The sequence below is a fragment of the Aotus nancymaae genome, unplaced genomic scaffold (assembly GCF_030222135.1).
Source record: "Aotus nancymaae isolate 86718 unplaced genomic scaffold, 86718_ANA_hifiasm-v0.15.2.pri h1tg000019l, whole genome shotgun sequence".
In the NCBI taxonomy this organism is placed as follows: Eukaryota; Metazoa; Chordata; class Mammalia; order Primates; family Aotidae; genus Aotus; species Aotus nancymaae.
The window spans coordinates 51,261,213-51,289,143 of record NW_026988431.1 but is presented as its reverse complement, the minus strand read 5'-3'; the positions used below and the strand labels follow the sequence as shown (position 1 = coordinate 51,289,143).

At 40.1% G+C, this 27,931-nt stretch overlaps 1 protein-coding gene across 5 annotated transcripts in view; it reads right to left on the bottom strand.

Moving 5' to 3' along the window:
* MLF1 (myeloid leukemia factor 1) overlaps positions 1 to 27,670 on the bottom strand; it is a 49,811-nt gene extending 22,141 nt beyond the window's left edge. For 3 of the 5 annotated variants that reach the window (XM_012447388.3, XM_012447389.3, XM_064378861.1), the window contains exon 1: positions 27,517 to 27,670. In XM_012447388.3, the coding sequence (XP_012302811.2) occupies positions 27,517 to 27,563 (47 nt within the window). In that variant the 5' untranslated portion in view covers positions 27,564 to 27,670. Of the gene's footprint in view, positions 1 to 24,673; positions 24,692 to 27,516 lie in introns of those variants that run through there. The other 2 variants (XM_012447390.2, XM_064378860.1) reach the window with 2 other exon arrangements.
* Between the last annotated feature and the right edge of the window lie 261 nt (positions 27,671 to 27,931).

Below are 27,931 nucleotides of genomic sequence, written 5' to 3'. Positions count from 1 at the left end.
TAACTCTAAACCTTATTATATTTTCGACATTTTTTCCTTAGTCAGCTTTTCCTCTTTATGTCTCGATTTCTATTAAGAGCACAACCATTATACTCCAAGTCATCCAGGTTCAAAACTTCAGGTATGAGCTAGTAGGGAATTTTATTTCTTTTTTTTATTATTTTTATGCTTTAAGTTTTGGGGTACATGTGCAAATTGTGCAGGTTTGTTACATATGTATACACGTGCCAAGGTGGTGGTTTGCTGCATCCATCATCCTGTCATCTACATTAGGTATTTCTCCTAATGATATCCCTCCCCAATCCCCGCTATTCCTCCCCTAGCCCCCCCACTGCCCAAAACCCTGTGTGATGTTACCCTCCCTGTGTCCATGTGTTCTCATTGTTCAACACCCACTTATGAGTGAGAACACGTGGTGTTTGGCTTTCTGTTCTTGCATCAGTTTTCTGGGAATGATGGTTTCCAGTTTCATCCATGTCCCTGTAAAGGACATGAACTCATCCTTTTTAATGGCTGCATAGTATTCCATGGTGTATATGTGCCACATTTTCTCTATCCAGCCTATCATTGATGGACATTTGGGTTGGTTCCAAGTCTTTGCTATCATGAACAGTGCTGCAATAAACATCTGTGTGCATGTGTCTTTATAACAGAACGATTTATAATCCTTTGGGTATATACCCAGTAATGGGATGGCTGGGTCAAATGGTATTTCTAGTTCTAGATCCTTTAGGAATTGCCACACTGTCTTCCACAATGGTTGAATTAATTTACACTCCCACCAACAGTGTAAAAGTGTTCCTTTTTCTCTACATCCTTTCCAGCATCTGTTGTCTCCTGATTTTTTAGTGATTGCCATTCTAACTGGCGTGAGATGGTATCTCAATGTGGTTTGATTTGCATTTCTCTAATGATCAGTGATGAGAAGATTTTTTTCATATGTTTGTTGGCTGCACAAATGTCTTCTGTTGAAAAGTGTCTGTTCATATCCTTTGCCTACATTTTGATGAGGTTGTTTTTTTCTTGTAAATTTGTTTAAGTTCTTTGTAGATTCTGGATATTTTGTCAGATGGGTAGATTGCAAATTTTTTTTTCAATTCTATTGGTTGCCAGTTCACTCTATTGGTTTCTTTTGCTGTGCAGAAGCTCTTAAATTTAATTAGATCTCATCTGTTTATTTTGGCTTTTGTTGCCATTGCTTTTGGTGTTTTAGTCATGAAGTCCTTGCTTATGCCTATATTCTCAATGGTATTGCCTAGGTTTTCTTCTAGAGTTTTTATGGTATTAGGCCTAATGTTTAAATCTTTAATCTATCTAGAGTTAACTTTTGTATAAGGTTTAAGGAAGGGATCCAGTTACAGCTTTCTGCATATGGCTAGCCTGTTTTCCCAACACCATTTATTAAGTAAGGAATACCTTCCCCATTGCTTGTTTTTGTCAGGTTTGTCAAAGATCAGGTAGTTGTAGATGTGTGGTGTTCTTTCTGAGGCCTCTGTTCTGTTCCATTGGTTTATATTCTCTGTTTCGGTACCAGTACCATGCTGTTTTGATTACAGTGGTCTTGTAATATAGATTGAAGTCAGGTAGTGTGATGCCTCCAGCTTTGTTTTTTTTTGCTTAAGATGGTCTTGGCTATGTGGGCTCTTTTTTGGTTCCATATGAAGTTATAGGTGTTTTTTTCCAATTCTGTGAAGAAAGTCATCGGTAGCTTCATGGTGATAGCACTGAATCTATTTATTACTTTGGGCAGTATGGCCATTTTCATGATACTGATTTTTCCTAACCATGAGCATGGAATGTTTTTCCATTTTTCATGATATTGATTCTTCCTAACCATGAGCATGGAATGTTTTTCCATTTGTTTGTGTCTTCTCTTATTTCCTTGAGCAGTGGTTTGTAGTTCTCCTTGAAGAAGTTCTTCACATCCCTTGTTGGTTGTATACCTAGATATTTTATTTATCTTTGTAGCAATTGTGAATGGGAGTTCAGTCATGATTTGGCTTTCTGTTTGTCTATTATTGGTGTATAGGTGGTAATTTTTGCACATTGATTTTGCATCCTGAGACTTTGCTGAAGTTGCTTATCAGCTTAAGGAGATTTTGGGCTGAGACAATGGGGTTTTCTAAACATACAATCATGTTATCTGCAAATAGGGACAATTTGACATCCTCTCTTCCTATTCAAATACGCTTTATTTCTTTCTCTTGCCTGATGGCCCTAGCCAGAACTTCCAATACTATGTTGAATAGGAGTGGTAACAGAGGGCATCCTTGTCTTGTGTCTGTTTTCAAAGGGAATGCTTTCAGTTTTTGCTCATTCAGTATGATACTGACTGTGGGTTAGTCATAAATAGCTCTTACTATTTTGAGATATGACCCACTGATACCTAGTTTATTGAGAGTTTTTAGCATAAAGGGCTGTTGGATTTCGTCGAAGGCCTTCTCTGCATCTATTGATACAATCATGTGGTTTTTGTCTTTGGTTCTGTTTATGTGATAGATTATGTTTAAGATTTGCAGCCTTGCATCCTTGGGATGAAGCCGACTTGATTGTAATGGATAAGCTTTTTGATGTGCTGTTGGATTCAGTTTGCCAGTATTTTACTGAAGATTTTTGCATCAATGTTCATCATGGATATTGGCCTGAAATTTTCTTTTTTAGTTGCATCTCTGTCAGGTTTCAGTATCAGGATGGTGTTGGTCTCATAAAATGAGTTAGGGAGGATTCCCTTTTTGTATTGTTTGGAATAATTTCAGAAGGAATGGTGCCAGCTTCTCTTTGTACCTCTAGTCTAGTTGTGGATTTTTAATCTGTGCTGTGCTAGCTCCAAGGAATGGAAAAATGGTGAAAAACAATTCCACTGAAAGAATGGGGAAGAGATAGGGCTCTAGTTCATTCTCTCTCCATCAAGAAAAGTTGAGGATGGTTTACTTCTGAATTACCACTGCTTCTTGTATTATTTCCTTCCTGGATTCTAACTTCTAGAATACAGTAAACTCTTAGTATATTATATCTAAATTTATTTCACACTCAAACTTAAACAATGGCTTACTTGGGCATATAAAGCTACATTATTTCCTCTATTCTGAGAATATTGCTCCATCATTTTCCTATATCTAGTGTTGCTGAACAAAAGTCTGATGACAATCTGGTTCTCATTCTTTCTAAGAAATCTCCTCTCTGGGTACTTTATGATTATTTGTCTTTATATATATTTTTAATGTATCAAAATTACATTTTCATAGGTCCAAGTGTAGATTAAAAAAAATTATCCTGACAACCACCAAATTGCCCTTTTCTTTTTCTTTTTTTGAGATGGAGTTTTATTCTTGTTGCCCTGGCTGGAGTGCAATGGTATGATCTTGGCTCACTGCAACCTCTGCCTCTCGGGTTCAAGTGATTCTCCTACCTAAGCCTCCCTAGTAGCTAGGATTACAGGCGCCGACCACCACTCTCAGCTACTTTTTTTTTGTATTTTTAGTAGAGACAGGGTTTCACCGTGTTGGCCAGGCTGGTCTCAAACTCCTGATCTCAGGTAATCCACTCGCCTTAGCCTCCCGAAGTTCTGGGATTACAGGTGTGAGCCACCACGCCTGGCTCAAATTGCACTTTTCAATCTGAGTTCCAAAACATTTCACTCTTTCATTAATTCTAGAAATTGTTCCTAAATTACTTCTTTGGGTATTTACTATTACCTTATTTTTATCTGTTCTCCTTCCTTGTCAAACTTTTTTTTAAAGCATATTTTTCTCATCTTCTGTGATTTTGTGCTGAATGTCGGAAGAAAGTCCTTGGCTCAATTTCCAAGCTTACTATTTTACTCTTTGCTTGTAAACATTCTGCTTAACTCAGTTTTTTTTAAAAAATTAATTTCTGTATCTCTCGTTCTTTGTTAAATGGCTGAACTACCCTCTGACACTTCTAAAGATAATATCCTCTCCCAACTCTGAAGATCTGTCTTAGTCAATTTTTGTGTTGCTATAGAAGAATATCCGAGGCTGGGTAATTTACAAAGAAAAGAGGTTTATTTGGGTCATGGTTCTGCAGACAAGAAGCATGGAGCCAGCATTATCTTCTATGAGAGCTTTAGGATGCTCCTACGTATGGATGAAGGTGAAGGGGAGCTAGTATGTGCAGAGATCACATGGTGAGAGTGGAAGCAAGAGAGGGGTGGAGAGGTGAGAGGCTCTTTTCAACAACCAGCTCTCTGGGGAACCAATAAAATGAGAACTCACTTACTACCCCACCTTACCCCCTAGGAAGGGCATTAATGAAGGATCCACTCCACCATGACCCAAACACCTCTCAACAGGTCCCACTATCAACATGAGAGGTCAGATTTTTTTTTTTTTTTTTTTGAGATGGAGTCTTGCACTGTCGCCTGTGCTGGTGTGCAATGGTATGATCTCGGCATACTGAAACCCCCGCCTCCCAGGTTCAAGCGATTCTCCTGCTTCAGCCTTCTGAGTAGCTGGGATTACAGGTACCGCCACCACACTCAGCTAATTTTTTTTTTGTATTTTTAGTAGAGATGGGGTTTCACTATGTTGGCCAGGCTGGTCTTGAACTCCTGAGCTTGTGATCCGTCCACCTCAGCTTCCCAAAGTGCTGCAATTACAGGCGTTAGCCACCATGCCCTGGTGAGGGATCAGGTTTCAACATGAGATTTTGAGGGTCAAACATCTGAGCTATAGCAAGGTATTTTTCTTTTTTTTTTCCTTTGACACAGGGTTTTGCTCTGTCACCCAGGATGGAGAGCAGTGGCATGATCTCAGCTCACTTCAACCTTAAACACCCAGGCTCAATTGATCCTCCCACCTCAGCCTCCTGAGTAGCTGAAACTACAGATGTGCACCATCATACCTGGCTAATTTTTGTATTTTTTGTAGGGATGGGGTCACATTGTGTTGCTCAGGTTGGTCTTGAACTCGTGGGCTCCAGCAATCCACCCAACTTGGCCTCCCAAAGAGCTGGGATTAAAGACTTGAGGCACTACACCCTGCAAGATGTTTCATATATATCCACATATTTAACATTTTCAAGATTGTTCTTTCCTTCGTTAGTATCCAAGTTGCTATCTAGTATAATTTCCCTTCATTGAAGAATGAACTTTAACATTTCTTGTTCTATAGATATGATTGAAATAAATTCTCTTTGTTTTCTTTTACCTGAAAGTATTTTATTTCATTTTTAATTTTTTAAGGAAATTTTCAAAAAATAAACCTGGGTTGATAGATATTTTTTTTCTTTCTGCAGATGTTATTGCCCTTTCTACTGGCCTCTTGCTTTTGCTGAAAGTCAAAGGTAACTCAAATGTTTTTCTCTTGTATCCAGTCAATGTATCATTTTCTCTGGCTATTTTCAAGATTTTTCTTCTTGTCATTTGCTTTTAAAGGTTTGACTATGATGAACCTAAGCATGGTTTTCTTCATATTAATTCTGCTTAGAGTTTGCTTATAGTTTCTTGATTCTCTAAAGTTTTATCTTTTACCATGTTGGGTAATTCCATTATTATTTTTTCAACTAATTTTATGCCCTTTCTCACCCTCTTCTCCAATTATACTAATGTTAGACATTTTGATTTTTTCCTATAGATTCCTAAAGGGTTTTTCCCCCAATTTTTTTCTGGTTTTCATATTAACTTTCATTTATTTATCTTCAATTTTAATAACTCATTTGTCATCTCCATTTTGCTGTTAAGGCTATCCAGTGAATTTTCTCTTTCAAATGTTGTATCATTCTAGATCAAGCTTGTCCAACTGTGGCCTATGGGCCACATGCAGCCTAGGACAACTTTGAATGTGGCCCAACATAAATTCATAAACTTTCTTAAAACCTTAAGATGTTGTTTTTTAGCTCATTAGCTATAGTTAGTATTAGTGTATTTTATGTGTGCCCCAAGACAATTATTCTTCTTCCAATGTGGTCCAGAGAAGCCAAAAGATTGTACACCCATTAGACTTTCTATTGGAGAGTGTGTATACATAAAAAAGTATACACATACACCCTTTCTCTTTTGCTATAGAGAATTAATATCCTTTCATTCCTTGCAAGCATATTTTCCTTTACTTCATTAGGCAAAATTTTAACAACTTCTTTAAAATTCTTGTCTGTTAATTCTAACATATGGGTCTTTTCAGGATCAGTGTCTTATTTTTTATCTGGAGAATGGGTCACATTTTCCTGTTATTTTGGATTTTTTTTTTTTTTTTTTTGAGACAGAGTTTCGCTCTTGTTACCCAGGCTGGAGTGCAATGGTGTGATCTCGGCTCACCGCAACCTCCGCCTCCTGGGTTCAGGCAATTCTCCTGCCTCAGCCTCCTTATTTTGGATTTTATCTGTACATTGTGGATATTATGTTGTAGAGAGTCTGGATTTTGATATATTCCTCCAGAGTATTTTTTTAGGTAGGTAACTAATCTGGTTGTCCTTAAAGTTCAAATTCTGTCTCTTGAGTGGTAGCTCACATCTCCATTTAGTTCATTTATCCCTCTTAGCTGAACTGCTCTGAGTCTGTCTCATGCAGATGTAGTTAAGCCTTAGACAGAGATTTGTACAAAATTTATTCACAGTATTTGGTGCTCACTTTTCTCTGGCTTTCTCCTTTTGGGGACTTCGCTCCCTTCCTTTCCAGTGACTATGGTTATTCTGCACACTGTCCTTGGTTGTTAGGTAAAAAAGACTTTAGAAGGTTTTAGAGCAGTTTTAATCACTCTAAATGTAAGAGATGGGGCCTGCCTTTAGGTTAGAATTGTCTTTCCTTTTGTTCAACTGTTGAGACGTCTCCAGCAAATGGAGAGGTTTTTCCAGCTTTTGGTCATTCTCTGGTATCTTCTCCAGTAACTTGTTTTTGTATTTCATCCTGGGCTTATAAAGTTATCTGCAAGAGAGTTGGTCCAGTTGGAGCTGTGTTGGTCACAGAAGTATTGAAAGTCTCCTGAAGATTTTAAATACACTTTCTATAATCTTCTTTGTTTCATTAACTTTGATTCCTTAAGTGTTGGTTCTTCTGTTTGGTTAGTGTAGCTTCTGTCTTTCATGATGTCAGTTTTTATCAAATGTTTGAAATTACATATTTAGAACAAGATAAATTAATGTCAGGAAATGAATAAAAGTATTTAAAGTTATGTCCATAGACATGAATTAGGGGGGAGTAGCTGTATGTGTACTTGGTCCTAAAGTTTGGTTCAGTATCTGAGACTTCCGTTTTCCATCTCTGTCTCTCAGACCTTGCATTGCCCTTTTATTTTTAAGTTTCTTTCCTGTTTTTACATGCTTCTCAAACTCTTTCACTATAAGGGTGAATAGACTTATATCTTTTTTCTATTAAATTAGCTTCTCTGGCTAATTTTCTTGTTCTTCCCTTTCTTTTTTTCTCCGTATTTCTTTTTTAAACAACAGTCCTGAAGGCTGGAAGTCTGAGATCAAGGTGTCAGAAGAGTTGGTTTCTCTTGAGGCCTCTTCTCTCCTTGACCTGCAGATGGCAACCATCTCCCTGTGTCCTCACATTATCTTTTTTGTTTGTTCCTCCATTTCTGAGATTCCCCTACAGCAAAACAGCACCTGGGGGCAATAATCTATCATCCAAAAAGGAAGTGAGGGAAAGAGTAGAGTGACTGCAAAATTAAGTTTTTTCCCCTGGCACATTCAGTCATTTTCAACTACTGCTTTAAACTAGCAACACAAAGGAGAAAAAACATTTTGCTGCCATAAATTACTGAGCAGACTTGGGGCCAGAAGGAAGATACAGCTGGGAGAAAGGGAAGAAGAATATAAGAGGTAGATTGGCATTCAATCTTTTAAATGTGTGTGTGCCTATTACTATTTAAACAAACTGTTATTAGATCAATTAAGAGTAAGAAACATAGAAGATGGCTGATTACTAGCAGCTCAGGATTGTAGCTCCCAGTGAAAGCACAGAGAACGAGAGGACGCCACACTTTCAGACGAATATTTGTTGCTCACGGACCAGGAGATTTCCAGTGAAGGAGCCCCACGAGTTGCCAGTGTGACTCTTGTGGCCGGCGTGGTGGTTTTGCCGGCGCCCTGGCGCGGCAGTTCTTGTTGCAGAGTAAACAGGACTGGGTCCCCTTTTGGTCGACGTTTGGAGCTCCGGGAAGGCAGAGTCACCTATTCAGCTGATTGAAAAAGGGACTCAAGAAGGAAGCCAGACCAGAGATTCCCTGGGCAGAAAAGCATCATCAATATTAAAGCCGCCGTTTTAGCCGGCACAGTGGGTTGCTCAGATTCCGGTGCTGGGAATCAACAAGTTGGATGTCCACTCAGAGACCTAATTTGAAAGTCAGTAATTACAAAGACGACAGGTGGATAAATTCACAATGATGGGAAGAAACCAGTGTAAAAAGGCTGAGAATACCCAAAATCAGAATGCCTCTCCCTCTACAGGGGATCACAGTTCCTCATCAACAAGGGATCAAGGCCTGATGGAGAATGAGTGCATTCCAATAACAGAATTAGGCTTCAGAAAGTGGATAAGAAACTTCTGTCGGGCATGGTGGCTCACGCCTGTAATCCCAGCACTTTGGGAGGCCAAGGCGGGTGGATCACGAGGTCAAGAGATCAAGACCATCCTGGTCAACATAGTGATACGCCGTCTCTACTAAAAATACAAAAAATGGATCCAAGATGGCTGATCATTAGCAGCTCGGGCTCATAGCTCCCAGTGAAAGTGCAGAGAACGAGAGGACGCCACACTTTCAGACGAATATTTGTTGCTCACGGACCAAGAGATTCTCAGCGGAGGAGCCCCACGGGTCGCCAGGGCGACTCTTGTGGCCGGCGCGGCGGTTTTGCTGGCACCTTAGTGCGGCAGTTCTTGGTGCAGAGTCCAGAGATTCCCGGGCAGAAAAGCACCATCAATCTTAACACCGCTGTTTTGGCCGGCGCAGTGGTTTGCTCAGATTTCGGCGCTGGGAATCAACAAGTGACGTCCGCTCAGAGACCTAGTTAGAAAGTCAGTAATTACAAAGACGGCAGAGGGATAAATATATAATGAAGGGAAGAAACCAGCCTAAAAAGGCAGAGAATACTCAAAATCAGAATGCCTCTCCCTCTACAGGGGATCGCAACTCCTCATCAGTAACGGAACAAGGCTTAATGGAGAATGAGTGTGTTCCAATAACAGAAGCAGGTTTCAAAACGTGGGTGATAAGAAACTTCTGTGAATTAAAAGAACTTGTTCTAACCCAATGCAAAGAAACTAAGAACCTTGAAAAAAGGTTTGACAAAATGCTAACGAGAATGGACAATTTAGAGAGGAATATAAGTGAATTGATGTAGCTGAGAAACACAACACGAGAACTTCACGAAGTATGCACAAGTTTAAACAGTCGAATTGATCAAGCAGAAGAAAGGATATCAGAAGTCGAGGACCAGCTCAGTGAAATGAAACGAGAAGACAAGATTGGAGAAAAAAGGATAAAAAGGAATGAGCAAAGTCTCCAGGAAAATATGGGACTATGTGAAAAGACCTAATTTACATTTGATAGGTGTACCTGAATGTGACGAAGAGAATGAATCCAAGTTGGAAAATACTCTTCAGGATATCATTCAGGAAAACTTTCCCAACCTAGCAAGGCAGGGTAATATTCAACTCCAGGTAATACAGAGAACACCACAAAGATATTCTTCAAGAAGACCAACCCCAAGACACATAATCGCCAGATTTATTAGGGTTGAAATGAAGGAGAAAATACTAACGGCAGCCAGAGAGAAAGGTCAGGTTACCCATAAAGGGAAACCTATCAGACTTACAGCAGATCTCTCAGCAGAAACCCTACAAGCCAGAAAAGAGTGGGGACCAATATTTAACATCCTTAAAGAAAAGAACTTTCAACCCAGAATTTCATATCCAGTCAAACTAAGCTTTATAAGCGAAGGAAAAATTAAATCTTTTGTGAACAAACAAGTACTTAGGGACTTCACCACCACCAGGCCTGCTTTACAAGTGCTTCTGAAAGAAGCACTATACATATAAAGGAACAACCATTATCAGCCTTTCCAAAAATATATAAAAAAGCAAAGAGCATTAACACAATGAAAAATTTACACTAACTAATGGGCAAAACAGCCAGCTAGCATCAAATGCCAGTATTAAACTTATATATATTCTAATTGGATAAAAAGCCAAAACCCATTGGTATGCTGCATCCAGACCCATCTCACATGCAACGATACACAAAGACTCAAAACAAAGAGAAGGAGGAAGATTTACCAACCAAACAGAGAGTAAAAATAAACAAATAAACAAAAAGCAGGAGATGCAATTCTCGCCTCTGATAAAGTAGACTTTAAAGCAACAAAGATCAAAAGAGGCAAAGAAGGACATTACATAATGGCAAAAAGATCAATCTAACAAGAAGAGCTAACGATTCTATAGATCAACGAGACAGAAAATTAACAAGGATATCCAGGACTTGAACTCAGACCCGGAACAAGTAAACTTAATAAACATTTATAGAACTCTCCACTTTAAATACACAAAACATACATTGCCACCTCACACCTATTCCAAAAGTGACTACATAATTGGAAGTAATTCACTCCTCAGTAATCGTATAGCATTTTATAGGCTTAAATGAAATATTGATTGGCTGCTTGTTTGTTATTTTCTTCCCTTATTCCTTCCTGTCATCATTAAGTATAATTATTGGTATAAAAGAGGTTTTCAATACCCATTAATAAAGTGCATTCTAGCCTGGGCAAGAAAGCAATACTCCCATTCTCTCTCTTTCTTTTCCTTTTTCTTCCTCTTCTTCATTCTTTTTTTTCTTTCACATTAACGCTGTGTCACTTGCCAGAAAAAAAAAGAATAAAAATACAAAAAATTAGCTGGGCACCATGGCGCATGCCTGTAATCCCAGCTACTCAGGAGGCTGAGGCAGGAGAATTGCCTGAACCCAGGAGGCGGAGTTTGCAGTGAGCCGAGATCGCGCCATTGCACTCCAGCCTGGGTAACAAGAGCAAAACTCCGTCTCAAAAAAAAAAAAAGAAAGAAAGAAACTTCTGTGAATTAAAAGAACATGTCCTAGCCCAATGTAAAGAAACAAAGAACTTTGAAAAAAGGTTTGACGAAATCCTAACTAGAATAGACAATTTAGAGAGGAATATAAGCAAATTAATGGAACTGAAGTATACAATATGAGAACTCCGCGAAGTATGCACAGGTTTTAACAGTCAAATTGATCAAGTAGAAGAAAGGGTATCAGAGGTCGAAGACCAACTTAATGAAATGAAACGAGAAGATAAAATTAGAGAAGAAAGAGTAAAAAGGAATGAGCAAAGTCTCCAAGAAATATGGGACTATATGAAAAGAACTAATTTACATTTGATACGTGTACCTGAATGACATGAAGAGAATGAATCCAAGCTGGAAAATATTCTTCAGGAAAACTTTCCTAACCTAGTAAGGCAGGACAATACTCAACTTCAAGTAATGCAGAGAACACCACAAAGATATTCTTCAAGTAGAGCAACCCCAAGACACATAATCGTTAGATTCACCAGGGTTGAAATAAAGGAGAAAATTCTAAGGGCAGCTAGAGAGAAAGGTCAGGTTGCACATAAAGGGAAGCCTATCAGACTCACAGCAGATCTCTCAGCAGAAACCCTACAAACTAGAAGAGAGTGGGGGTCAATATTCAATATCCTCAAAGAAAAGAATTTTCAACCCAGAATCTCATATCCAGCCAAACTAAGCTTCATAAGCGAAGGAAAAATAAAATTTTTCACGAACAAGCAAGCACTCAGAGATTTCATCACCACCAGGCCTGCTTTACAAGAGCTTCTGAAAGAAGCACTATACACAGAAAGGAACAATCAGTATCAGTCATCCGAAAAACTTACCAAAAGGTAAAGAGCATCTCCATAATGAAGAATCTACATCAACTAATGGGCAAAATAGCCAGCTAGCATTAAACGACAATATTAAACTCACAAATATCAAGATTAATCCTAAATTTAAATGGATTAAATGCCCCAATCAAAGAAATAGACAGGCAAAATGAATAAAAAGTCAAAACCCATCGGTACGCTGTATCCAGATCCATCTCATAAGCAAGGACACACAAAGACTCAAAACAAAGCGTCGGTGGAAAACTTACCAATCAAATGGAGAGAAAAAAAAAAACAAAAAAACAGGAGATGTAACTTTCATCTCTGACAAAATAGACTTTAACAGTAACAAAGACTAAAAGAAACAAAGAAGGACATTACATAATGGTAAAAGGATCAATGCAACAACAGGAGTCAATGATCATAAATATATATGCACCCAATATAGGAACACCCAGATACATAAGACAAGTTCTTAATGACTTATAAAACGAGACTTGGGACTCTCGCACAATAATAGTGGGAGACTTTGACACCATATTGTTAATATTCGAAGGATCAACGAGACAGAAAATTAACAGGGACATCTATGATTTGAAATCAGACCTGGAACAAGTAAACTCAGTGAATATTTATAGAATTATTTACTCCAGGTCCACAGAACATACATTTTTCTCAGTATCACATTACACCTATTTTGAAAGTGACCACATAATTGGAAGTAAAATCACTCTTCAGCATTTGCATAGCATTTCACAGACTTAATGAAATATTGGTTGGCTGTTTGTTATTTTCTTCTCTTATTCCTTCCTGTCTCTGCTGTTAAGCACAATTATCAGCAAAAAAGAGGTTTTTAACACCTATTTTTAGATTGCATTCCAGCCTGGGCAATAGAGCAAGACTCCTGTTCTCTCTCCCTTTTTCTTTCAAAAAAAAAAATAAATAAATAAGAAACATAAACGTGTCTATTTTACCTTAACTTATCCTCTGATGAGTTATCCTCATCCTTTCTTTATGTAGATCAGAGTTTGACTTATATGAGTTTCCTTCTCGCTGAAGAACTTTTAATATTTCTTGCAAGGTAGGTCTACTGTCAACAAATTCACCAAATTTTTGTTTGCCTGAGAAAGTTTATTTCTTCTTGACTTTTAAAGGATAATTTTGCAGGGTACAGAATTCTAGGTTGTTGGGGTTATTTTTTTTCCTCTCAACACTTTATATATTTCATGCCATTCTCTTCTTGCTTGCATAGTTTCTGAAGAGAAGTCAGATATAATTCTTTTCTTTGCTCTTCTGTAGGTTTTTCCCCCCTCTAGCTTCTTTCAAGTTTTTTTTTTTTCTTTTTACAGTTTAAATATGACATGCCTAGGTTTAGTTTTTGTTTTTGTGTGTGTGCTTTTGTTTTTCTTTTTTTTTTTTTTTTTTCATTTATTCTGCTTGATGTTTTCTAAGTTTCTGAGATCTGTGGTTTGGTGTATGACATTAATTTGGGGGTAATTGTTAGTCTTCACGTCTTCAAATATTGCTCCTGTTCCTTTGTCCTCTGGTACTCCCATTACACGTTACAACTTTTGTAGTTGCCCTAAAGTTCTTGCCAGAGTTCTTAGATATTATGGTTTTTTTTCAGTCTTCTTTTCTGATTTGCATTTTTGGAAGTTTTTACTGTCACATCCTCAAGCTCAGAGATTCTCTCCTAAGCTGTTCGTAGTTCACTGATAAGCCCATAAAAGGAATCCTTCATTTCTGTGACAATTGTTTTTTTTTTTCGACATGAAGTCTCACTCTGTTGCCCAGGCTGGAATGCAATAGCATGATCTCGGCTCGCTGCAACCTCTGCCTCCTGGGTTCAAACAATTCACCTGGCTCAGCCTCTCAAGTAGCTGGGATTACAGGAATGTACCACCATGCCCGGCTAATTTTTGTGTTTTTAGTAGAGATGGGATTTCACCAAGTTGACCAGGCTGGTCTCGAACTCCGGACCTCAGGTAATCCACCTGCCTCAACCTCCCAAAGTGCTGGAATTACAGCCAAGAGCCACCACACAACAGCCTTCTGTTACAATGTTTTTAATCTCTAGCATTTTTTTATTTTTACAATTTCCATTTCTGTGCCTACATCTGTTCTGGCATGTTGTCTGCTTTTCCCATTAAAACCCTTAGCATATTAATCATAGTTTTAAAAAATTCCTAGTCTGGGCTGCGTGCAGTGGCTCACATCTGTAATCCCAGCACTATGGGAGGCTAGGTAAGTGGCTCACTAGGTCAGGAGTTATAGACCAGCCTGGCCAATATGGTGAAACCCCATCTCTACCAAAAATACAAAATTGGTCAGGCATGGTGGCACACACCTGTAGTCCCAGCTACTCAGGAGGCTGAGGCACAACTGCTTGAACCTGGCGGGAGGAGACTGCAGTGAGCCATGATCACATCACCGCACTCCAGCGTGGGCGACAGAGTGCAAGACTCCATCAAGAATAAAAGAAAAATTCCTAGTCTGATAATTCCAATATTCCTTGCCAGAAACATGGTTTGGATACTTACTCAGTTTCCTCAAACTGTTTTTTGCCTTTTTGTATGCCTCATAATTTTTTGTTGAAAGTAGTACATATTTACTGAGTAAAGCAAACTGCAATAAATAGACCTTTAGTAATGCTGTGGTAAGGTGTTGAGGTAAAGTGTTCTGTAGTCATAAGATTAACTCAGTCTTTTGCTGAGAGTGTACCTTGGTTTGTAAACTTTACCAGTGTGGTTTGGTCCTCCTCCAGTGTGGTAAGATGGCTGGAGGAACTGGAGTTGGGTATTTCCCTTCACCCAGGTATGTTGGGCTTTGGTAAAAAGTTTCTTCTGACTGCAGGCCTTGCTAAGAAAAACAGAATGATCTGGCATATTTAATGGTTACTTTCCCCTTCCCTCTGTTCTGCTGGAAGCATGGGATGATTTTCTCCAATATTCACTGTTAGAACCTAACAGAGCTCCTGCAGCTAAAACTCACAAAATTACGGGGGACCATGGAGTTTGTAACTCTGACACTTGCCCACACTGAGTCTCCAGTTATTTGTCAACTACAGGTTTTCCTACCCGTGCACTGGTTCCTGAGGAGCCTTCTGCTCCGGTTAAGTTGTGATTCTCTGTATCTGCCTTTCTGTGATTCTCTGTATTCTGTGATTTGCCCATCTCCAATTACATGGGCAGAGATCTGCCCTGTGACCTTACTTCTCTGCTAGATATAACAAAAGTTGTTTTTTCAGGTTGTTCAGTTTTTGTTATTAGCAGTAAGTGGTAACCTCTAAGCCTCTTATATGCCAGATTATTATTTTGAGACAGGGTTTCGTTCTGTCACTGTCAGCTAGAGTGCAGTGGCATGCTCATGGCTCACTGCAGCCTTGACCTCTCAAGCTCAATCAATCCCCCAACCTAAGCCTCCTTAGCTGGGACTACAGGCATGCACCACAATGCCTGGATTTCTTTTTTTTTTTTTTTTTTTTTTTTGTAGAGACTGGATTTTGCCATGTTGCTCAGCTGGTCTCGAACTCCTGGGCCCAAGTCTGGTTTCAGTCTCCCAAAGTGCTCACATTGCAGGTGTTAGAAACTGTACCCAGCTACATACCAAATTCTTGTAGGATTTAATTTTGAATTTTTGTCTTGAGGGGTAAAGAAAATTTAAGACTACCATTCCTAGATTTCCTACCTGTTAAAAATTTGAGAATCACTATTCTAGCAGAACTATATGCAATGACCACTATGAAGAAGTTGTGACAATTTATAAATTAATTTTAATTTATAATCTCAGTGTGTATAGGTTAATAGTACAATGAGCGCCTCATGTTTTAGCACACTAGAAGGCAGAAAGGGGGTCGATTTGTGTTTTCCAAAATCAAATTATGAAAAACAAAAGTTACTTTAAAATTAACAATTCAAAATTTGGTGTATGTATCACTCTACTTTTTTTTTCCACCTCATAAAATCTTTTTTCTTTTTTTAAACTTAAGTTCTGGGGTACATGTGCAGGATGTGCAGGTTTGTTACATAGGTAAATATGTGCCATGGTGGTTTGCTACACCTATCAACCCAAAACCTAGGTATTAAGTCCAGTATGTATTAGCCATTTTTCCTAATGTTCTTCCTCTCCCCCAACTCTACTTTTTATTTGAAGGTACAGAGTTTTAAGTAGTTCTAAGATGCATAAATGAGTTACCTATGGAACATTTTTTAATTCTTACTTTAAAAACCAGATTATTCCCAAGTATTTGTTATACCTTTGCAGTATGTACGAAATAATTCTTAACAAATGTAACTGCATGAGGTTAAAGGATTTTATACCATCTGATGTTTTAAAATAGGCATATCAAAAGGAGGTCCTTTTGCTTAGAGCTCCAAACTCACTGAACATTTACAGTTTAGAGTATGATTAAAGTATGGAGGCTAAAATACTTGTTCCTATTAATATATACTTATTTAGGAAAACCAGTCAACTTTTCCTTTAGACATGTAAATGTGATTTGACTACAATAAAGAAAAATACTTCAGGAAATACTGAATTTCGTTCTTTGAATAAGGGAGTGCTAAACAGCTATTACTTTTCTACAGAAACAATAATTAGTAAAATTAATTTTTCTCATTGCATAATTGTGCTAAAAATGAATCAACTAAATATGGCTCATTTAAAATTTGTCCAGGTTTTTCTCTCTTTATATAGGGGTAGGAGAATATTTAAATGTTTATTTGAATATGTGTGTATGCAGCAAATGCTGAAAATTTTAATTTTTTGAGTGACATTAACAAATGGCTGCCTGTTGGAAGAAGCATTAAACAAAAGTGAGCCTACAGTCTGGTGTTTGCACCTGTCTGAACCATACAGGAAGAAATCTGGCTGAAACTTGCAGTGAGTTTACTTCTTGTCTACCCAGAACAGCAGCTGCTTGGAGGTAAGACTTTAATGTTTCTCTTGTCCAAGTGTGAGTTCACTTATATCAGAGCTAAAAAAACTCTATGGTAGCACAGAGTTGTTTTAATATTTTTAAAGTTAATCTAATCTAGGCCTTTTTTCTCAAATGAAAAATTAATAGTTTTTATAATTTTAACCCATTCATAATGTTCTCTTTTGAAAATAAACATTCTTCTAGCAAAACAAATGGAAATAGGTTTCAAAAAGCTCATACTATGCCAAGCACTGTGGCTCATGCCTGTAATCCTAGCACTTTGGGAGGTCAAGGAATGTGAATCACAAGGTCAGGAGATTGAGACCATCCTGGCAAACACAGTGAAACCCAGTCTCTACCAAAAATACAAAATTAGCTGGGGCATGGTGGCACATGGGAGATGAGGCAGGAGAATTGCTTGAACCCAGGAAATGGAGGTTGGAGTGAGCCGAGATTGTACCACTGCACTCCAGCCTGGGCAACAGAGCAAGACTCGGTCTCAAAAAAAAAAAAAGCTCATACTGTACAAACTAGTCATTTCATGTACAAAAGAGTCTAAGGTAATAATCTGAAAATGTCATTAAAGATTTATGTGAGAACTATGCTTTGTACATTCACAGGATGCAATATTTTGCAGACTCTAAAGTCATGCTTTAATGAATATCTAAAGACTAGGAACATGTTCATGGTATATGTTGCAGAAAAGCACTGAATATTCAACCATAAAGTGTGGTCCGAATTTTGGAAAATAAAAATCCATGTGTGGAAACTGGAAACAAAATACATCAAAATAATGGGTTGATTATTTTTGTTACCAAACTTTCTATACTTCTCAAATTTTCCATGAGGATATATTTTCATTTAAGTCAATAAAAATGTGCTTTTACTCACTAAAATAATGACTTTACTACCTCTTTTAGAATTGCTGACACAAACCACAACCAAACTGAATAAACTTGGGTCTCAAACATACTTTTTCTATTCTATATTATTTACCTTCAGAGTATATCACAAGGTAGGTAAAATAAATTGTTGCCTACTTCCCCTTCGAAAGTGTTTATATCTTAACTCTTAGATTGATTCCAGGTCACTTGGGAATGATTTCAACATAGTGCGTGCGCGCTCATGTGTGTGTGTATGTTTGGATGTATGTATGCACGTATGTGTGTTTAAGGGCTGGTATATCTCCCTTTAGAATGAGTTACTGTTTTTAAAACTCTCTCAAATACATATGTACACACACACACACACTTATGCCCAAGTTACACTTCCCTTTGATCTATATAAGAATATAGATACTTGTGCTTCTAAGCAAAAAGCATTACCTTACTACATAAGGTTCTCAGATAACTGACATGGCAGACCCATTCATTAAGGGAAACTTCCCCCTTCCATTATACGTGGTAGTGGCAAAAGCTTAGCCAGAAGATTGTTATAGGTCTCTTAATCATAAAGAAATGTTCCCTAGTTTCAATGAGGGAGACTGGTCTATAAGGAAAATAGACAAGATCCAAGTTTTGATACTAGAAATAATGCATGTAACACTCAAAGAAGGATCTTGAGGGCAGGGGCAAGACTCCTAAAAATTTAAGAGAAACTGCAGGGTTGGGCCTATAGTAAAAACTAAAGAAATGTTTAAAGAATGAATTACATTTCTATTAAGAAATTGTATTTTTCCATTGTCTTGAAGTACAAAGTGTTGGTGTGGCAGAAGCCTTTGATATTAAAAGAAATGTGGAAATGATTATGCTCCTTTGATATTCTATAAATAGTTATCTCCTTTTTCACAGATATTTACAATATTAATTGGCACAAGTAGGCATTATCTTGTGGGTACACACTACCGTATGACATTCTTTGACCCAGCAACCATCTCCTAGTCATGTTGTGTTTCTTAGCTCCTAACTCAATGTTTTTTACCTCATGAACCAAAGAATGCCCCAAATGAATAGTATACCTTAGAAATCCTTTCAGCTGAAGGCTTACAGTGTCTCATTCTTTCAAATACGGTATTATAATTTACAAAGTTCATTTACAAGAAATTTATAGATTATTTCAGAAATCCTTTCAGCTCAAGGCTTACAGTGTCTCATTCTTTCAAATATGATATAATTTGCAAAGTTCATTTACAAGAAATTTATAGATTAAAATATTCCTAAGAACAATTATAGTAGGTAACGTCACAGTAGACATTCAGGGTCTTAGAATAAAGTGGGACCTTGAAAATCAATAATTTTAGCTGAGTATTCTCAAGCTTCTTTTATTAAGTGTTTAGAATGAGAGATGTACACGGCAGAATATTAACTAGAGCAAAGCTATCACAATTTGGCGAAGACTCTACCTCAGATTGTCTATCTGAAACAAATGTTAGTAACCTTGAACACTGTTTCCAAAAGCTTATCTAAAGTGGCAGTTTTGCTTCCTACAATGAGAATGTTTTCCATCAAGAAAAAAGTTAACCCACATCTTTTACACAGAATACATTCACTTTCAACTCCATCAGTGGATAGGACAGAGCAATGTTCTTTAATAAATCCAACTACTTCCAAAGTATAAAATAAATACAAATTTATAAAAATCTTTAAAATAGAAATTATATATATAAGGAGATAGAAGTAACATCCTTTGAATATAGGCAGTACTTTGACCAAATACTGATCATCAGATATATGATGCTCATATGAAGCGTTGAGAGGCTTAAAGAAGAGACAATAATTTATGATTAAAAATTAAGGTTGGCTGAGTGCGGTGGCTCACACATGTAATCCCAGCACTTTGGGGAGGCCGAGGCGGGCAGATCACACGGTCAGGAGTTCGAGACCATCTGGCCAACATAGTGCAACCTTGTCTCTACTAAAAACACAAAAAATTAGCCAGGTGTGGTGGTGTGTGCCTGTAATCTCAGCTACTTGGGAGGCTGAGGCAGGAGAATCTCATGAACCTGGTAGACGGAGGTTGCAGTGAGCCGAGATTGCTCCATTGTACTCTAGCCCGGGCAACAGTGCGAGACTGTCTCAGAAAAAAAAAAAAAATAAGGTTGACAGGTTTGCCAGCCTGCTTCTGAGCTTTTAATCTCCAATAGCTGATAAGTGGTAACATAGTTATTTTTTGTAGACCTGCGTGTTACATTTTCGTAGCTCAGAAGAGTCAAAGTTCTTGTTTCTGTACCAAACAGAAAATTCTGGATCATACTAGATTTTTTTTTAGCATCTAAATCCTTTAATTTTATACAAATAATCCCACATTTGACATTTAAAGAAAAAAACAAATTGAATATTTCAGTGAAGAAAGACACCCTATAGAAATTACTATTGGTAGCTTGAGTTTATTTTCTATAATAAGATTCAACATCAACTGTATCTAATTAAATAGGATCAAAACATTTGTATTATCAATTTTTTGGGGGAAAATAACTTATTATTTTTTTAAATGTTAATTTATTCTTTTATACTTTTAAGCTCTGGGATACATGTGCAGAATGTGCAGGTTTGTTAACGTAGGTATACCCATAACGAATGGATTTGCTGCATCCATCACCCCATCATCTACCTCAGGTATTTCTCCTAAGACTATCCCTTCCCTATCCCCCCAACCCCCTGCTATCCGTCCCCTAGCCCCTCCACCTCCTGCTATCCCTCCCCTAGCTCCCCCACCTCCCAACAGGCCCTGGTGTTTGATGTTCCCCTCCCTGTGTCCATGTGTTTTCATTGTTCAATACCCGCTTATGAGTGACAACAAGCAGTGTTTGGTTTTCTGTTCTTGTGTCAGCTTGCTGGAAATGATGGTTTCCAGATGGTTTCCATCCTTTTTTATGGCTGCATTATATTTCACAGTGTATATGTGTCACATTTTCTTTATTCAGTCTATCATTGATAGGCATTTGGGTTGGTTCCAAGTCTTTTCTATTGTGAATAGCATTTCAATAAGCATACATGTATGTGTCTTTATGATGGAATTGATTTATAATCCTTCGAGTATATACCCAGTAATGGGACTGCTGAGTCAAATGGTATTTCTACTTCTAGATCCTTAAGGAATCGCCACATTGTCTTCCACAATGGTTGAACTAATTTACACTCCCACCAACAGTATAAAAGCATTCCTATTTCTTCACACCCTCTTCAGGATCTATTGTGTCCTGATTTTTTAATGATCACCATTCTAACTTGGTGTGCGATGGTATCTCAACGTGGTTTTGGTTTGCAATTCTCTAATGACCAGTGATGATGAGCTTTTTTTCATATGTTTGTTGGCTGCATAAATGTCTTCTTTTGAGAAGAGTCTGTTCATATCCTTTGCCCACCTTTTGATGGAGTTTTTTTCTTGTAAATTTGTTTAAGTTTTTTGTCGATTCTGGGTATTAGCCCTTTTGTCAGATGGGTAGATTGCAAAAAATTTTTTCCCATTCTGTTGGTTGCCAGTTCAGTCTAATGATAGATCTCATTTGTCTGTTTTGGCTTTTGTTGCCATTGCTTTTGGTGTTTTAGTCATGAAGTCCTTGCCCATGCCTATCATACTAGATATTTATAAACTTTCATACTATATAATCAATGTTTTTTAGGGTATAGGATGTCAAAACCATTTAACCTCAAAATCCTCTCATCTATATGTATCTACTTAACTATATACATATTCTTAGCAAATAAAAATGTGATAGAAACTGCATGCCAGGAAGTGCTAGTTTTTAACCTTTGTGTTTTTAACCAAGTAACAGGTATTGTTTTAAAAAGGTATATCTGAATATACTGTGATGCAAATATTCAATGAAATAACTTCAGTCCTGAGACATAAGATACCAAAGTTTAAAAATCCCAAGTATATAACAAAACACCAAATTTTAAAATTTCACTTTTAACATTTCCTTTTACTTTTCTGAAGAAACATTTAAGATGCATTATTACTAGGTAAACATTGAAACTGAATATATTTGAATTCAAAATTACTGATTTTAATTACTTTTTACTCAAATATTTTAAGTAATTAACAATTTAACCACAGCATTTTAACAGTCTCATACTATTTAGTAATTCTATTTTTATATCAAAGAAGCATACATTTTTTGTCCATTTTTAAATAATTAGTAAATCAGTAGAGTTTGCTTATATTGACTAACTTTGTGAACAATATAAGCAACTCTAATGGACTATTTAGAAAATGGTAATGTTCTAATTAGAAAATGCCAACATCAACAATGTTATTTGTTAGAAGCAAATGATAATTACTTTTAATAATCAACAAAATACTAAATTGACTACAAAAAAGAGAATAAAGGAAAGCAACTCACCATTAAACAATAGTTACTGACTCTTTTCTATGACCTGCCTGACACAATGTTAGCAACAGGGATAATATTTACATAAAAGATGGTGGGCATGGGCTATGTGTTTTACTTCTCTATGTTCCTAAGGTCAGTGGATGATTCAATAAGGAGTTTGTCACCTTTATGAGTTCTTTGTTTGACTTAAGAAATGGATACTCATTTTGTTTAAGGGTTGAGGTTAAAGGGGTGGGTCAAATAGATTACCTGAAATAAATATAAACTCACATTCTTTTTCTCCCATATCCCAAAAGTGTGTTTACATATAACTCATTGTGGAGAAAAGAAATTGTTAAGTATGAATCAATTTTATAAAGTTAACTGTAATATGGTGATAATGAAAGATGATAGTCTGTAAGCAGAGTTCTGGCCATTGCTTTGTATATTTAAAAGGTCTATGCAAAAGTTTTGTGATAAATAAAGGAGATTAGCCTTTTTTAAAAAAAAGTTAACTGCAACACTTTTACCTTAAATTTTTATGATATGGCTCCCTGCATTTGAGAAAGGCTATAGACAGTGATAACTGAAAGAGCAACTGATAGTCCTTTCCATCCTAAGTATGGAGGTAGAGTGTTCTTCTGTATGCTTACTATTTGTAGTCTGTTACTATTTCTGACCCTGACTCTTGAATTCATTGCCTTTGCTCAGAAAGAATCACTCAAGAGTTTAAATTACACTTCTGCTAGACATTTTAAAGAAGATATTATACTCATTACACATTCACAGTTTAGTTGAGGATGGAATCTTTAACTGTGACAATGAAGGATATAAAACAACTTTTGGTATAACCAAGGATATAATACAACTCAAAAACTGTCTATCATAATCTTCTCAGCTGTTAACCATTGTATCATGTCATATTTACATACAAATGACTGAACAACTTCAACAGCTCAATAACCTATGAATCTGTATTACTATAATTCTTTTGAAAGCCAGAGCTTATATAACACAAAATAATAAAATCTATGGATTTTACAAAATAATATTCTGTGGCTCAAATATTCTTTTTTTTTTTTTTTTTTTGAGACAGAGTTCACTCGTTGGAGTGCAATAGCATGATCTCAGCTCTCTGCAACCTCTGCCTCCCAGATTCAAGCGATTCTCCTGCCTCAGCCCCCTAAGTAGCTGAAATTACAGGTGTGCGCCACCATGTCTGGCTAATTTTGTATTTTTTTTTCTAAGTAGGGGTTTTACCATGTTGATCAGGCTGATCTCAAACTCCTGACCTCAGGTGATCCACCCTGCTCAGCCTCCCAAAGTGCTGGGATTACAAGCATGAGCCACCGTGCCTGGCCACTAGCTTTCAAAAGAGAATCACAATAATACAAAAATTTAAACTTGTTAAAATAACACTGTCTGTATCCCAAACAGCTCCTAAACAAGTTAAATAAAATGGCATAATAAATTTGTGTGAGTTCATGAATGCCTTAATAAATAACCTTCAGGAAAAAAGTTAATCATTTTTTCTATATTAATCATTTCCTTTTCCCATTGTTCATTATCTTTTTAATTATTGTTATTTTGTTTTAAATTAGTACAAACACGTTTAAGTCTAATCATTTATTTAAACAAAAACATTGGCTGGCGCGAAGTGGCTCAGGCCTATAATCCCAGCATTTTGGGAGGCTGAGGCAAGCAGACTGCTTGAGCTCAAGAGTTTGAGACCCCTCTGGGTAACATGGCGAAACCCCATCTCTACAAAAAAATTAGCCAGGTGTGGTGGCTCCCTCCTGTGTTCCCAACTACTTGTGAGGCTGAGGCAGGAGGATCGCTTGAGCCTAAGAAGTGCAGGCTGCAGTGAGCCGAAATCCTGCCACTGCACTCCAGCCTGGGAAACAGAGTGAGACCCTGTCTCAAACAAATACACACAAGAGCCCCCCCCCACACACATTGTTTGAAAAATATGTGCAATAAACTGTTATTTTAAAACCTTTTTAAAAATGCTCTCCAAATTGCAAACCTAGAAAATTTAAGGGATCAAAATAAACTAGACACGGATTCAAAATTCGAACTGGCAAAACACACTTAGGCTAAAAAGTATTATAAATTTCTACTCTTAAGGATGCAACTAGACTATGTCAATATGTTTACAATAATCGCCAAAGTTAGAATTAAAAAAAAAACTCACAACTCAGAAAAATAAATCATAGTGAAACTAATTTCTGGATGCCTTCTTCCTAGGGCATCTCATTATTTCACTGGGAACCTTCAAAAGGCAATGAATGGCACTTGCTTCCCTGAGGTGTTAAATACACCATCCCCCATCAACTTCCCTGTCCTATTTCTAGTTTTGACAGAAAGAGGAGTCCCTTCACAAACAAGGTTAGCTCTGTAACAAAGTAAGCAAAGGAAACAGCGCACTTGGAAACTTGCAACACCTTCGAAGAGAGAGCACAACTCTCCAACTTTGCTGTGCTCTCACAGACACATTCCCCACTCACAGGGAAAATGCTGTTTTAAAAACTTTCCCTTTTCAACGAACTGCCATGCTATATTATACTCCCTGCTCCTATTTGCAGTTTAAAGAGGAGCTATAAAATATTCCCTGCTCCCATTTGCAATTATGTGAACATAATTCTCACCAAAAGTTTCACCGAGATGGTAGTTATGTCACTTGCAAAGCCCTTGCAGCTGCAAAGGCGGACTCTAGGAAGCCATGGCGAGCACCCAAAGTCTGACCAAGTGGAGAGCAGCAGGCACACCAGCAGCGTGAGGAAGGGAGGCTACTCGGCCCTCTTTCCACCTCAAGCCCCCAAACTCTTCTCCCCACAACTGATGCCCCCAATCCTCCCACACCTGATATCCTCAGCTCTCTGTCCACCTCCCTTTCTCAACCCTCCTCCCCCAACCGCAAGCCATCAACTCTCCTCAGTCCACCTCACACCCTCAACCCTCCTGCTCCCACACCTCACTCACCCAAACCCTCCTCCCCCTACCTTACGCCCTCAACCCTTCCCCTCACCTCACACCCCCAACCCTCCTCCCACACCTCACACCCTCATACCCTCCTCAGCCCTCAAATCTTCCCCCATCCACCTCATGCCCTCAACTCTCCTCTCACCATCTCACGCTCCCAAACTCTCCCCACCAACTCACACCCTCAACCCTCCTTCCTCTACCTCAAAGCCTCAACGCTCCTCCCCACATCTCACACCAAATCCTCTCCACCAACTCACATCCTCAAACCCTCATCCCCTCCACCCTGCACCTCTGGCTTTCAACCCTCCCCAGCACCTCACGCTCCCAAACCCTCCTCCACCTTACGCCCTCAACCCTCCTCCCCCCACATCACACCCTCAACCTTCCTCCCACACCTCACGCCCCAAACCCTCCTCCTTTCACTTCACGCCCTCAATCCCCCTCCCCACCTCATGCTCTTAACTCTCCTCCCCCCACTTCATGACCTCAACTCTCCTCCCACACCTCACGCCCCAAACCCTCCTCCTTTCACTTCACGCCCTCAACCTCCCTCCCCACCTCATGCTCTTAACTCTCCTCCCCCCACTTCATGACCTCAACTCTCCTCCCACACCTCACGCCACAACCCTCCTCCCACTTCACGCCCTCAACCTCCCTCCCCACCTCATGCTCTTAACTCTCCTCCCCCCACTTCATGACCTCAACTCTCCTCCCACACCTCATCTCATGCCCCCAAATCTTCCTCTGTCCACCTCACGCCCTCAACCTTCCCCCATCTCACTCCCCCAAACCCTCCTCCCACCACCTCACGCCCTCAACCCTCCCTCCATCTCACTCCCCCAAACCCTCCTCCCACCACCTCATGTCCCCCAAACCCTCCTCCCACCACCTCACGCCCTCAACCCTCCCCCCATCTCACTCCCCCAAACCCTCCTCCCACCACCTCACGCCCTCAACCCTCCCCCATCTCACTCCCCCAAACCCTCCTCCCACCACCTCACGCCCTCAACCCTCCCCCCATCTCACTCCCCCAAACCCTCCTCCCACCACCTCACGCCCTCAACCCTCCCCCATCTCACTCCCCCAAACCCTCCTCCCACCACCTCACGCCCTCAACCCTCCCCCATCTCACTCCCCCAAACCCTCCTCCCACCACCTCACGCCCTCAACCCTCCCCCATCTCACTCCCCCAAACCCTCCTCCCACCACCTCACGCCCTCAACCCTCCCCCCATCTCACTCCCCCAAACCCTCCTCCCACCACCTCACGCCCTCAACCCTCCCCCATCTCACTCCCCCAAACCCTCCTCCCACCACCTCACGCCCTCAACCCTCCCCCCATCTCACTCCCCCAAACCCTCCTCCCACCACCTCACGCCCTCAACCCTCCCCCATCTCACTCCCCCAAACCCTCCTCCCACCACCTCACGCCCTCAACCCTCCCCCCATCTCACTCCCCCAAACCCTCCTCCCACCACCTCACGCCCTCAACCCTCCCCCATCTCACTCCCCCAAACCCTCCTCCCACCACCTCACGCCCTCAACCCTCCCCCATCTCACTCCCCCAAACCCTCCTCCCACCACCTCACGCCCTCAACCCTCCCCCATCTCACTCCCCCAAACCCTCCTCCCACCACCTCACGCCCTCAACCCTCCCCCATCTCACTCCCCCAAACCCTCCTCCCACCACCTCACGCCCTCAACCCTCCCTCCATCTCACTCCCCCAAACCCTCCTCCCACCACCTCACGTCCCCCAAACCCTCCTCCCACCACCTCACGCCCTCAACCCTCCCTCCATGTCACTCCCCCAAACCCTCCTCCCACCACCTCACGCCCTCAACCCTCCCCCATCTCACTCCCCCAAACCCTCCTCCCACCACCTCACGCCCTCAACCCTCCCCCATCTCACTCCCCCAAACCCTCCTCCCACCACCTCATGCCCTCAACCCTCCCCATCTCACTCCCCCAAACCCTCCTCCCACCACCTCACGCCCTCAACCCTCCCCCCATCTCACTCCCCCAAACCCTCCTCCCACCACCTCACGCCCTCAACCCTCCCCCATCTCACTCCCCCAAACCCTCCTCCCACCACCTCACGCCCTCAACCCTCCTCCCCAGCAACTCATGCTCCCAAACCCTTTCCTCACCTCACTCCCTCCACCCTCCTCCCCCTACCTCACACTCCCAAACCCTTCCCCCACCTCTCGCCCTCAACCCTCCTGCCCTGACCTCATGCCCTCAACTTTCCTCCCCCCACCTCACACATCCAAACCATCCTATCTCCACCTCACGCGCCCAAATCCTTCTCTTCCCTCTCTTCACACACCACTAAGTCCCCTTCTCCCTTCCCTCCCAGGCCTCCAAATTCTCGTCTCCCTCAAACTGCCTCCTGAGTTACACCGAATTCTCTTTCGCCCTCTAAAACTCGATCTTTTCCCTTAAAAAAGCTCCCCTCGAAATCCCTGAATTCCCGCGCGACCTCGAGCTCCTGGCTCCCGCAACTTACGAGAAGAACGGGTCCTCCTCAAAACTGCTACTCAGCATCCTGAACATTCTGGCTCTGTCTCGGGCGGCGGCAGCCGCGGACAGACTGGAAAAACGATGTTAACGCGCCGCGGCCGCAACCCGACCCAGCCTCCCGCACTGACGACGACTCTCTCGCCGCGGCGCAGGCGGTGCCCGCCGGGAAAGGAGGTGCGTGACGCCGAGCCGCTTTCCTTTCCCATTGGACATTGCTCCGTGACGTCACCAGGACGGGGCGGGGAACAATGCGCCGCTGCCCAGGCAACCGCGATCAACACAGTGGAGGCGAGAACTTTGGCCTTGCGCCACGGGGCAGGTTTTCGCCAAGGCTCCCGCGGGATGGGATAGTTTGTTCTCTGGGCTGCAGGAACCAAAACATTAGACCACCCTTTCTGTGA